General features: G+C 39.8%; 2 protein-coding genes across 4 annotated transcripts; one reads left to right on the top strand and one right to left on the bottom strand.

The window, feature by feature from the left end:
• The first annotated feature begins 588 nt into the window (after positions 1-588).
• On the top strand, positions 589-4,707 carry LOC129819962 (transcription termination factor 1, mitochondrial). Of its 3 annotated transcripts, none has more exons than XM_055876704.1 (2): positions 589-715; positions 1,696-4,707. In XM_055876704.1, the coding sequence occupies exon 2, from the start codon at positions 1,726-1,728 to the stop codon at positions 2,887-2,889; it is 1,164 nt and encodes a 387-aa protein (XP_055732679.1). In that variant the 5' UTR covers positions 589-715; positions 1,696-1,725; the 3' UTR covers positions 2,890-4,707. The 3 variants fall into 3 exon arrangements, with proteins under 3 accessions (XP_055732679.1, XP_055732680.1, XP_055732681.1); XM_055876705.1 differs by lacking the exon at positions 589-715 and adding an exon at positions 722-945; XM_055876706.1 differs by lacking the exon at positions 589-715 and adding an exon at positions 992-1,253.
• A 646-nt stretch (positions 4,708-5,353) lies between these two features.
• Positions 5,354-10,540, bottom strand: LOC129819958 (E3 ubiquitin-protein ligase TRIM35-like). Its single transcript, XM_055876699.1, has 6 exons — positions 9,574-10,540; positions 8,145-8,240; positions 7,677-7,907; positions 7,271-7,293; positions 6,580-6,710; positions 5,354-6,397 (listed from the first exon to the last, which is right to left on the bottom strand). The coding sequence occupies exons 1-6, from the start codon at positions 10,171-10,173 to the stop codon at positions 5,847-5,849; spliced, it is 1,632 nt and encodes a 543-aa protein (XP_055732674.1). The 5' UTR covers positions 10,174-10,540; the 3' UTR covers positions 5,354-5,846.
• Positions 10,541-13,569: the final 3,029 nt, after the last annotated feature.

Raw genomic sequence — 13,569 nt, 5'->3', positions numbered from 1 at the left:
ATGATCATGCTGTTTAATCAGCTTTTTGATATGCCACACATGTCAGGTAGATGGATTTTCTTGGCAAATTATAAATTCTCGCTAACAGGGATGTAAACAAATTTGTGCACACATTTTGAGAGAAATAAGCTTTTTGTGCATATGGAACATTTCTGGGATTTTTATTTCAGCTCATGAAACATGGGACCAACACTACATGTTGTTTATATTTTTGTTCAGTTTTTTATATTTTTTTATTTGAACCTTTATTTAACCTTATTTAACTAGGTAAGTCAGTTAAGAACAAATTCTTATTTACAATGACGGCCTAACCCAGCCAAAGCTCTTTCAGTGGCGAATCACAATTTGGACTACACTGGGCCTGTAAACATACAGTAGCATAACGTTATGCCTATATAACTCTGTCATATGGTAAAGAACGCCAATTATATAAATATGACAGCACATGCAGAATTACAGGAGGCAGGTATAACAAATATTAGGTTTATTCCTATACACCTCAGAAATTGAATGGCGCCATCCAAGGACTTCTGGCACCCTCTAGCGTATTGCTATATATTACATGGCATTACAAACTGCACGTCCACCCCCACACCAAGAGTGCGCTAAAGGCTTTACGGGAAATGAATGTTAACAAACTACCTGCTTGTTCCTCGTTTGTTGGTCATTGGGAAACGGCATGTGTGTGGTAGAGGAGAAACCAAACAAAAGAAGGGTGAGCTGTTATTAAGACGAATAGCTACATTTCAATAATGATTTGTTTAGGTAGCTAGCTAACGTTAGTTACTGTAATAGTACACAAGCAAATTAATGTATTTAAAAAGTATTTTCAATGTGGCACAAAGCGTGCACTGTCAATCGGAGAGTAGACCAAATATGTCTGGTTGGTATTACATAATTTCTTAAGGATCGGTAGTGCATAATTTACAGTAGCTAATGACTAAAGTAAGTAACTGCTTTTAACAGCGCTAGTATTTACACACTACTATCGTTGGAATTAGCTTACAAAAAAACGGAAAGTCTGCCAGGAGTTAAGGAACATTCAATTTAAACTTTGCCGATTGTCCGTAGGGTTGGTCCTTATTCAGGGGGAAATTGAGAAAAATAATCTAATAGAACATAAATTGAACAAACGTTCCAAACGTGGGTCTGTTGTAGATTTACCTCCTCTCTGCCTACGTTTGGTAATGAAGTTCCATTAGATGTTTGTCCCCCCCAATGCATATGGATCAAGCTTACAGACAATCGACAGAGTAAGTTGAAATATAATTGTATTTAGCTCCGTTTTTTGCAAGCTAATTCCCAGCAACGTCAGCTAGCATGCAGGCTAAATGCTTGTTTACATTTAGCTAGCTAGGCTGTTATAACTAGCTACTTATCTCCATGAAACACTTACAATAGATTGTTAACACTAATAGCTTGTTAGCTTGTATATGTGGGACTGGTATTAATTATAGCTAGAAGCTACTGCAGTGCTGCTGAATGGTGCACAAACCGAGGGCCTATAAAATGACTATTCTCTGCACAGCTGTTTGGAGAAACCTTTTTATAATATCTCGTCCTGCTTAGAGAATGCACAAAGTAGCTTGACTTTGATCAGTATCATTAATGAGTTCAGTAGACTTTAAATGTCTACTATAATTTCACTGGAGGTAGACTTTATTGATAATATTATCTTGTATTTTTTTCCTCTAGGTCTGATGTCATGTTTCAACCGTGTTGAAAATGACATTAATGCCAGGAGTCCAGGGTCTGCTAGGCCTTCACAGAACCCTTGTACCAGCTTTTAGCCGCTTTGTCTCATCTCCCGCCCAGCTGACATCTGTCGGACTTCCCAGGGGGCTTTGCACCGTCACTGCAACTGTCAGCGACTCAAAGCCTTCAGTGGGGCCTGAGAATGAGTCCTTGCTGGAGAGCTTGACCTTCATGGGGGTGGACGTGAAGATGGTGCGCCAGCGCCAACCGGGAGTGCTTCGCAAGGTCATCACCAATGAGCAAGGTCTGGCTCACTTTCTCCATGGCAAAGGCGCCAGCCGCAAAGTGGTGGCCGGCATCATCTCCCGGTACCCACGAGCCATCACTCGCTCGGGCGAGCACTTGGAGCAACGCTGGGCGATGTGGCGGAGTGTCTTCAAGAGCGACAGCGAAATCGTCAGCATTCTGGACCGCTCGCCCGAGTCCTTCTTCCGTTCGAGCGACAACGACAACCTGGAGAAGAACATCGTGTTCCTGGGCTCGCTGGGCCTCAATGCCAAGGACCTCCACCGCCTGCTGACCACGGCGCCACGGACCTTCTCCAACAGTGTCGAGCTCAACCGTCAGATGGTGGAGTTCCTGGAAGACGTGTGCGCCGAGTTGGGTGGAGAGGACCCTGGGCAGTTCGCCACGGTAGTGATTTCCCGAAACCTCTATGTCCTCATCCGCAGCACCAAGAGGGTGAAGGCAAACATTGACTTCCTCAAGGCGACTTTCAAGATGAGTGATCCGGAGCTGCTGGCTCTGCTGCAGGGTGCTGGGGCAGAAATCTTGGACCTCTCTAACGAGTACCTGAAGAGAAACCTCAAGATGCTTCATGAGAAGCTGGCGTCTCTCGGCTGTCGGAAAGTCGACGTCAAGAAACTGATCGTCTGCTACCCCACTGTGCTGTTCATCGGGTCGGATACGCTGAGTTCAAAACTGGACTGTCTATTAAAGGGAGGGATCACTATGAAGCAGATACTGGAGAAACCTAAGGTCCTGGAGTACAGCACGCAGAACATCACAGGGCGACTGGAGGAGCTGCTTAAACTCCGGTATGACTTTGAAAAGAACGGCATCAACATTCTGGACTCTAGCCGAAAACGGTTCGACGCCAAGTTGGAAAGACTGGCTCTCTCGTCAGAGGAATGAGTTGTATCAATGTTTTGGTTATTGGAATGAATCAGACATTTTTTTGGCACTAGATTTTTGTCATTGCTGCCTGAAGCATGGCCTCTACATATCATTGTCCTCCTAAACTATAGGATTTGATTGTGCATAGCTGTAATAAGCAAAGTATACGGTAGGTAAAAACATGTCAATGATAAAGAGAATCATGTCAGTATCAGGAGACATTTATTTTAATTTAAACCAAAAAGAGTATGTAAAGTAGTATCATCATATTTGAACTATGATTTAGATTTTTACGTAAGCTAACAAACTGTGTTGTAGTACTGTGTCAATGTATTTCTCATGATTGATTCTGAGGCACCTTATTGAACTTACCAATGGTTTTACGGAACTGTAAACTGCCAAGAGGCATCAATACACTGTTTTCACTGACAGATTCTCAAACTTCTCTTTTGCCAGATGAGTTGTCCGATGAGAAATCAGCCAAACCCTTTCTTCCTAGCTTACAGTGCATTCGGAAAGTGTTCAGACTCCTAGACTTTTTCCACATTTTGTTATGTTACAGCCTTATTCTGAAATTGATTAAATAAATACAAATCCTCATCGATCTACACACAATACCCCATAATGACAATGCAAAACAGGTTTTTAGTTGTATTACAAATGATTTACGTAAGGATTTAGACCCTTTACTATGAGACTTTAAATTGAGCTCAGGGGCATCCTGTTTCCATTGATCATCCTTGAGATGTTTCTACAACTTGATTGGAGTCCACCTGTGGATATTCAATTGATTGCATATGATTTGGGAAGGTACGCACCTGTCTATATAAGGTCCCACAGTTGACAGTGCATGTTAGAGCAAAAACCAAGCCATGAGGTTGAAGGAATTGTCCGTAGAGCTCCGAGACAGTATTGTGTCAAGGCACAGATCTGGGGAAGGGTACCAAAACATTTTTGCAGAATTGAAGGTCCCCAAGAACACAGTAACCACCATCATTCTTAAATGGAAGAAGTTTGGAACCACCAAGACAATTCCGAGAGAAATTGGGGGAGAAGGGACTTAGTCGGGTAGGTTACCAAGAACCCAATGGTCACTCTGAAAGAGCTCCAGAGTTCTTCTGCGGAGATGGGAGAACCTTCCAGAAGGACAACCATCTCTGATCCAGAGCGCTCAGGACCTCAGACTGGGGCGAAGGTTCACCTTCCAACAGGACAATACAGGAGTGGCTTTGGGACAAGTCTCAATGTCCAGAGCCCGGACTTGATCCTGATCGAACATCTCTGGAGAGACCTGAAAATAGCTGTGCAGCGATGCTCCCCATCTAACCTGACAGAGCTTGAGAGGATCTGCGGAGATGAATGGGAGAAACTCCCCAAATACAGGTGTGCCAAGTTTGTACCATCATACCCAAGAAGATTCAAGGCTGTAATTGCTGCCAAAGGTGCTTTAACAAAGTAAAGGGTCTGAATACTTAGTAATTGTGATATATATATTTCTCTATACATTTTGCAAAAATTTCTAAAAACCTGTTGTTGCTTTGTCATTATGGGGTATTGTGTGTAGATTAGTGAGGGGGGGGGGGGGGAACTATTGAATCCATTTTAGAATAAGGCTGTAAGGTAACAAAATGTGGAACAAGTCAAGGGGTCTGAATTCTTTCTGAATGCACTGAATCTGCCTGAATGAATGAATATGTGAAAAATCAAGGTAGTTTGAATTGCATCAAAAAATATGATGCATTAGGTTTACTATAAGTAATAGTTATGTATGTTCTCTGTTTGATACAAATATATGCCAATGAACGGTAATAAAATTACAGTTGATACTTTAATTAACCTTATGGATTTAAAATGTCACTTTCTGTATTTTGAAAGGTCTATATCTTGAATTGAGTGCATTTATCTGAAAACCTGCGGAGTCTACCTGCAATTAATGATATTCAATATAATTGTATCCATATTCTACAGTGAAAGGCTACAGTGCAATTTTCATTGAACTGAGCAATGGATGGCATTCTGCTAACACAAGAGCATGAAAGAGGGAGATGATCGTTTCGGCAAAACCAAGAAGTGTTTGAGGAGTGTTTCAATTTGTTGGTAGATGGAAAAAGTACCCAATTGTCATACTTTAATAAAAGTAAAGATACCTTAATAGATAATGACTTAAGTAAAATTGAAAGTCAACCAGTAAAATACTGCTTGAGTAAAAGTCTTCAATTATTTGGTTTTAAATATACTTAAGTATCAAAAGTAAATGTAATTGCAAAAATATACTCAAATATTGAAAGTGAAAGTATAAATAATTTAAAATTCCTTAATCAACAAACCAGACGGCACCATTTTCTTGTTTTTTACATTTACTGATAGCCAGTAGCAGACTAACACTCGGATAGTAGGCCAGAGAATAGGACAAACTTTTTTCAATGGTAGACAGGCCTCCTCTGGTGTTAGAATCCGGTACTACAATAACTCAAGTCAGATTATTTCAACACAAAGCTTTATTATGATTGCTTTCATAAATGTGTTACGATTGCCTTACGTATACATCCTCCTTTCTGAGAACACAAGGAAGAATTGGATCAAGAAAAGGTTACAATACCGCTACGTCTCAAAAGCTTTACAGCTAAAAGCCGAGCTGGGTACAAGAGTCAATCATTACCCGCAGCAATTTAAATATTACATTTTAATAATTGATATAAGGGTTTCATAACATGCCCTTTGATTGTCATTAAAGTAGATTAGATTGTCATTAAAGTTGAATTAGCATACTAATATGACACCAACTCTGTATATTTGAATATCCATATGTTCATGATATATTCCTCACTGACTCTAAATTATGTATTTGTGGAATTTCTACTAAATATGAAATACTACCTTTCATGAACATTTCTATTCAGTCTTTACGAGGAATGACATACCCACTAGAAAGGCTTTCTATGATACTTTTATCTATGAAACATTCCTCGTTAAATTTACGATAACATCACTTTTAGAGACACCTTTGAGGGGCAGATCTGGATGAATCCAGGTTCACTGGCATCTTTACATTTTCCAATAGAGAAGTATGGGAAGAGTCTCTCATTAAATGTGTCTTTGTGAGTGTAGATTTTTGACATGTCACGGGGGTCATAGAAGGACAATTCCCCTCCACTGTAGTCTAGTTGCACCATAACCCTTTGGGGTCTCCTCTTCAGAGCAAGAAGCCTAGCCTCTGGATCTGTATACTCACTGTTTTCTAAACCTATGGCCCAGATTCCATATTTAGGATTTGCGAATGTCCTATCTTTTCTGTTGATTGAATCTTTAGCCACACCCAAATTCCAGCTGGGGTGGTTCCCCACCTCCACCTCCCAGCTGTGCTTTCCTGAGGTGAACCCTTCAGAACCCAAAATTTTTGCGTTAAACGTGCATCGCTCTGGATTATCTGGCAGCATCTGCTGCGTGCCTGAGTTTCGCACACTGGTCAGATCATCAGACAAAGTGAGAAAGCTGGGAGCAGTGTTGGGGTCCATAATCACAGGAGCTTGAAGATAAGGAGATACTCTGTTAGTTCTATGCGGTGTATACCTTTTCTTTGGTATAGCTACATCATGAAAACTGACTATAAAGACAAGTTGTAACACAAATAAAATGTTATTTTAAACCTACTCTATCATCTACAATACATATTAATCGCAAACATATGCTATTTTAACTGTTACTCACTGTGGTTAGCAATCACCAGCATCTTCTCCCAGACTCTGAACTTGAGGTTACCCAGGTGTTTGGCCACATCTATGAGCACTCCCGATAATATTTTAGGATCTTGTGGTGTGCACTGCAGCTGGGCTATACAACTGTAAATCATAATAATGGGTGAGTGTTCTCCTTAGCTTGTAAGGAGTCTATGGACAAGGAATGAGTCCTCCTAACCGCTAATGTTAGAATTAAAAAAAGTGTGGAAATCAATTAACCTGATATGTTTTAAATTAATGCCCAAACAATCTGAGATACTTCAAACCAAGTCATTGAGCTACACAATCCCTTTCAGAAAGTTTTGGTGTTATATTATATATTTTTTTTTACAATTCTGCCTGCTGTCTCTAAGGTTTTTGGTCAAGTTAGGAGTAGCACTTATCAATTAAGAGTGTGCTTTGATTTATTGCTAATCCAATATGGCAGCTTGATTCCATATTTCTGCTTGATCATTGATGATGCACATTGGTGTGTTCCAGTACAATTGTACTTGGGTTGAGCTTGACACCAAGGATCTTCCAGCAATTCATGAACACCATCCATTCAAATATTGAGATGTGATTTTTAGGCCATATCGTTTATGTGTAAGAGGAGTAATTTCTCTATATCAGTAACAAGCAGATACCGTATGATATTGAGAAAGAAAAGACATTGGACGTACCTCATGTGGATGTTTTTGTAGCTCTAGCAATGATAAGACAGAGAAAAGCTGAATGTTAATCATATTATGCTAGAATATAGTCAAGAAACCGTTGGAATATCCTATGCAGAAAACAACCGATTAAACCTTAGACAAGGAATCAAAGCCATCATCATAATGGATTCTATCCCAAAAGCTGCAGTAATGTCTCTCTATTCTTATCAGCAATAGCTCCTTGGGGAGTATACGTCACCCACAATCACATTGATTGCACTGCATATTGTGGTGGTGATACTGCATATATTGTGGTAAGATGATCTAATCCGTACCCTCAAACTAAACCACTAGCATTGCATGTACGTTATCCTAACTAACAGATGCAACATGCAATGTTTGCAGTCTAGTTTTGGGATTACTGTGTACATACCTTCAGAAAGCGCAAATCCTGCTTCTTTAAGTCTTGTTCAAAAGTAGTGATACCCGTTGTAAGAGATGAGATTTGGTCGTGAATGATCTTCATTTCTGTGGTCATAGTATCTCTCTTCTGCTGCTCTTCCTTCCTCAGCTCACCTAGTCTGGCCTTCTCTTCATCTCTCAGAAACTGGTGAAGCTTCTCAAAAGCCTCCTTTATCTGCCTCTCAGTGTCCACCAACTGTGTCTATGACAAGGAAGCATCTCAATTAGCAGAAATACCTGGTTGGGGCTCATGATGTCATGATTTTGTTAGAAAGGTAGAAAAATGGAAGAATAGTTAGAACATTTCAGAACAACTAATAGAAAACACAATAAATTAACCAATTAAAAAAGTATAAAGTAAAAAAGTCTGTTCAATTTAATTCAGATAAAATTCTATATTTGTATTTTATTTTGTTGCTTCCATTGCCAATACACTTACCTTTGTGTGTTGAACAATATGCTTGTATTTTCTCTCAGTCTCAGTACATTTCTTCAGATTGTCCTGCATAGGCTTCAAGTACAGCTTCAGCTTTTCCTGTGTGACATTGTACAGGTTGTTAATATAGCCCAACCTGGTCTCAGAGTATTTCATATTATTCTGTAGGTAAATCCAGGACACTCCATTTAGTATATGTTCTGTTTTGTATGGTATGTATTAATTTGTGGATGTCCATCACCCATTTCGTATGATATGCTACGAATTACAATCCGTATTATATGTTAAGAATTTGAAAAACGTATATATTATGAATTTGCAAAATGTATGGCGTGTTACGAATTCTAGCTAGGTGGCTAATGTTAGAATGACTAGGGGTTAGGGTTAAGTTTAGGAGATAGGTTAAAGGGTTAGGTAAGGGGTTAGCTAAAAGGATTTTTCCTGTGCTTAGCTGCAATGGTCCCTCAAAACAAATGTAGGCACTGAACACATTTCAGGGCTGCTGAGCGCAAAATTTAAGGTTATGGAAAATCTGTGCAACTTCCAGCACGGGTTTACTGGGAACACTGAGGCTGTACCCGCTTTAAGTTACAGTTTCAGGCAGTGGTCAAGTAGGCTAGTGTGGCTACATTTTTGAAAAAATCCCTGGTCTTTGTGGTTGACTATGTGCTTGAAATTCACTACTCGATTGAGGGACCTTACAGATAATTGTATGTGTGGGGTACAGAGGTAGGGGTAGTCATTCTAAAATATTTTTAACCACTATTATTGAACACAGAATGAGTTCATTCAACTTATTATGCGATTTGCTAAGCACACTTGTCCTCCTGAACTTATTTAGGCTTGCCATAACAAAGGGGTTGTCTTAAAACAAAATTCCACTTCAACATTTTAGGATATTGTGTGTAGATCAGTGACACAATATTTAAATGTTATCCATTTTAAATTCAGTCTGTAACACAACAACATGTGGAAAAAGTAAAGAGGTGTGAATACTTTCTTAATGTACTGTATCTCATCCTAATATACCTACTACTGTACATACCATTTTCTTCTCCAAATTATATATTTTCTATACACACTACATTTGTATATTCTGGATTCTGACACTGCTCAGTCTAATATAGCTACTTTGGACTGTTATTTAGACTTTTTTGAATATTTGTGTATGTGTATTGTATTTGCTAGACATTCTACTGCGCTGTTGGAGCTAGTAACATAACCATTTTTCTGCACATAACACCTGCAAATCTGTGTAGGCAACCAATAAACTTATATTTGATTTTTAAAAAGCCAGCTAAGGTGGCAGTGGCAAGCAACACCAGGTTACACCAGGTGAGGTTAGAGGGGATGTGACTTAATCTAACCATGTCAAAATTATACCAGTAACATGTAGAACATGTAGAAATTTGAGACAGATGCACACATTTACCTTGAGGTCAACTACAGCCTTTTCTATAGCAATGACCTTGTGTCCGGAGTGTTGAGTTGGATTTTCACAGACGTTACACACAGCTTTCCCCTCGTCCATACAAAACCACTTATGCTTCTCTGCATGTTTACTGCACAACACCTGTCCAGCCAGCCCAGGAGAAACTTGCTTTTCTTCAGTTCTTGAATCTGGGGACCCCCTTATTTCTTCCCTCCCTGAGCCTGTGGAACCCCTCTTTTTTCCCACACCTGATTCTATGGGCTCCCTTTTTTCTTCCATCCGTAAATCTTTGGACCCCCTCTTCTCTTCCTTCCCACAGCCTGTAGAGCCGATCATTTCATCGGTCATTGAGTCAATGACGTACACCTTTTTCTCCCTCTTTGTGTATGAGTCTGCCAGGTCCTTCAGGGCAAAGTTAGGCATCCACTCTTTGGAAGATTTCCTCTTACAGATTGGACAGTTACTATTTTTTGTTTGATCCCAGAACTTGGAAATACAGCTGAAACAAAAGTTGTGGAGGCAACTAAGAGACACAGGGTCTGTATAAATCTCAGAACACACATGGCAGCAAAGATAATTCTCAAGGAGAAAGTCTGCCATGTCTGCACCTTGAAATGGCGTTTCTTCTCGGAAAACAACTTGAGATTATCAAATGTTTATTGCAATATCACTTGCACATCAGCTCAAAGGTTCACCTATAAAAGGCCACAACGTTCCGGGTTCAATAGTGCAGATGACTGAAATACTGTCAAACTTTAACCGTAACAATTATGAAGATATACTGTTTATGTGGTTTAGGAGTGTATTTAGTCAAGCAAATTCTGAATTATATCACAATTAAAGTGATCATTCCCTTCTTTGACATGAGTAGAGTTAAATGTTGCTTTATAACACTACAGCAGACTTGGTCAACATTTGTAAAGTTACACACAAGGTCACGAAGTTCACTGTTACTGTGAACACTATGAATTGAGTGCATGGACACAGCAGATACAGTGCCTGTATTCACACCCCTTGACTTATCTACATTTTGTTGTGTTACAGCCTGAATTTAAAATGGAGCGGGATCGTGCGAGACCAGGCACTCGGACAGCTGATGAAACAGTGGGTTTGCACAACCGAAGAATTTTTGCACAAACTGTCAGAAATCGTCTCAGGGAAGTTCATCACTGTGCTCTTCGTCCTCACCACGGTCTTGACCTGACTGCAGTTTGGCATCGTAACCGACTTCAATGGGCAAATGCTCACCTTCGATGGCCACTGGCACGCCGGAGAAGTGTCCTCTTCACTGATAAATCCCGGTTTCAACTTTCCCGGACGGATGGCAGACTGTGTAGCGTGTATGGCGTCGTGTTGGCGAGTGGTTTGCAGATTTCAATGTTGTGAACAGAATTCCCCATGGTAGCGGTGGGGTTAGAGTACGGGCAGGCATAAGCTACGAACAACGAATAGAATTACATTTTATCAGTGGCAATTTGAATGCACAGAGATACCGTGACGAGATCCTGAGGCCCATTGTCGTGCCATTCATCCGCCGCCATCACCTCATCTTTCAGCATGATAATGCACAGCCTCATGTCACAAGGATCTGTATACAATTCCTGGAAGCTGAAAATGTCCCAGTTCTCCCATGGCCTGCATACTCACCAGACATGTCACTCATTGATAATGTTTGGGAGGCTCTGGATCGACGTGTATGACAGAGTGCTCCAGTTCCCGCCAATATCCAGCAACTTCACACAGTCATTGGAGTGGTGTGGGACAACATTCCACAGGCCACAATCAACAGCCTAATCAACTCTATGCAAAGGAGATGTGTCACGCTGCATGAGGAAAATGGTGGTCACACCGGACACTTACTGGTTTTCTGATCCACGCCCTACCTTTCTTTTAAGGTACCTGTGACCAACAGCTGCATAGCTGTATTCTCTGTCATGTGAAATCCATAGATTACGGCCTAATGACGGATTTCCTTATGTGAACTGTAACTCAGTAAAACCTCAGTAAAACCTGCATGTTGCGTTTATTTTTTTGTTCAGTGTAAATGACAGTGAAAAGAAGGAGCTTGTACATAGTACAAATATTCCAAAGCATGTATCCTGTTTGTAATAAGGCACTAAAGTAAAACTGCAAAAAATGTGGTAAAGAAATTTACTTTATATCCTGAATACAAAGTGTTATGTTTGGGGCAAATCCAACACAACACATCATTGAGTACAACTCTTCATATTTTCAAGCATGGTGGTGGCTGCATCATGTTATGGGTTTGCTTGTCATCAGCAAGGACTAGGAAGTTTTTTGGGGGATTAAAAGAAAAGGAATAGAGCTAAACACAGGCAAAATCCAAGAAAACCTGGTTCAGTCAGCTTTCCAACAGACACTGGGAGAAAAATTCACCTTTCAGCAGGGCAATAACCTAAAATGTGTACCAAGACGACATTGAATATTCCTGAGTGGCCTAGTTACAGGTTTGACTTAAATCAGCTTGAAAATCTATGGCGTGACTTGAAAATGGCTGAATAGCAATGATCAACAACCAACTTGAGCTTCAAGAATTTTAAAAATAATAAATGTTCAAATATTGTACAGTCAAGGTGTGCAAAGCTCTTAGAGACTTACCCAGAAAGACTCGCAGCTGTAATCACTGCCAAAGGTGATTGTAACATGTATTGACTCAGGGGTGTGAATACTTGTGTAAATGTATTTCATTTTCAATAGATTTGCAAACGTTTCTAAAAACAAGTTTTCACTTTTCATTATGGGGTATTGTGCGTAGATGGGTGTGAAAAATCTCTATTTAATCCATTTTAAATGCAGGCTGTAACACAACAGAATGTGGAAAAAGGAACTGCAGTTCACAACTGCTAATACATCCTCTGCGTCCAAAATAAAACTGCTATCAATAATCTGTTAATAGAAATGATGGGGCTTATATAATTCCTGGTAACTTCATTGTATCCTCTCTCTGTGTGTATTTGTGTATTCCAGGAAGTACTGCCCCCTATTTGCACTCCTCTCCTGTGGTCTTACTTTTTTTAAATTCAAGATTGATTTAAATTGTCAATCTTATTAGACTTTTTTTAATTACCTTGTGACGCAGCTATTTGTTATTCTGTATCTGACATGTACATGGCTTTATTATGGGTCATATCATGTTGTCCACTACGACTATTCATTCCTGAACACAGGCACATACTGCACACGAAAAAGTTACGTGTAAAGCATTATCCGTCATGATTTGTTGATTCAATGTGCAGAATCGCCATCATCATGTAAGTCTTAGAACAATGTATACAAAAGCATGTGTTCAACAGGCTCCAAGTTGTTGCTGTACAGGCATGGCTTCTAATTTGATTCGAATAGCCGTGCCCATTTCTAATTTCAAAGCTTTTACAGTAAAATCCCCAAGACATTCCAAACCTAGTGTTGTGAAATGTGTCATAACTCAGGTTAGGCTTGCAACTGGTTCAGGAGGAATATTCCCAATACCTACTTCAATTCAAATAACCTTTTACCTGTAATATAACTTTTTTGTGGGTATGATTGCTTCCATTTAGCTCTCTAGGATGTTTGTCTTCTGTGCCCAGTAGGGGGCAGTATGTTACAATCACTCTGTGTCCCTGAATGTGCAACCATGTTGTCAGCCAAACCGCACTGTTTTCCAACACAATGATGAACAGTCCTCACCAATGACTGATGAGTTATTCAAAGAAAACCCCATTCAGACAAAAACAAGCACACAATGGACCTTGCAATCTGCCAATCACAACAGCCCCAAAGCATTTTGATTTTGACACATTAAGGTCTTTCAGCTTATTATTCATACATTAGCTTCGGATAAAAGTGTCTGCTAAATGGCATTTATTATTATTATATATTGTGTTAAACAAGTGCAGGTGGTAGCTTACACAATATGAATTCTACTGAGGTGTTGTTTATACAATAAAAAAAATCCAGTGCTCTGGGTAAATTAAAAACAGTGCTGTCACACAATGC

The sequence above is a fragment of the Salvelinus fontinalis genome, chromosome 22 (assembly GCF_029448725.1).
Source record: "Salvelinus fontinalis isolate EN_2023a chromosome 22, ASM2944872v1, whole genome shotgun sequence".
NCBI lineage: Eukaryota > Metazoa > Chordata > Actinopteri > Salmoniformes > Salmonidae > Salvelinus > Salvelinus fontinalis.
This window is presented reverse-complemented; position numbering and strand designations above follow the sequence as displayed.

Coding starts and splice junctions, on each gene's coding strand:
- LOC129819962 (XM_055876704.1), top strand. CDS start 1,726: ATGACATTAATGCCAGGAGTCCAGGGTCTGCTAGGCCTTCACAGAACC.
- LOC129819958 (XM_055876699.1), bottom strand. CDS start 10,173: ATGGCAGACTTTCTCCTTGAGAATTATCTTTGCTGCCATGTGTGTTCT. Junction 7,294..7,676: donor AGGATTTGCGCTTTCTGAAG/GTATGTACACAG, acceptor TATCATTGCTAG/AGCTACAAAAACATCCACAT. Junction 6,711..7,270: donor TACAAAAACATCCACATGAG/GTACGTCCAATG, acceptor TATGATTTACAG/TTGTATAGCCCAGCTGCAGT.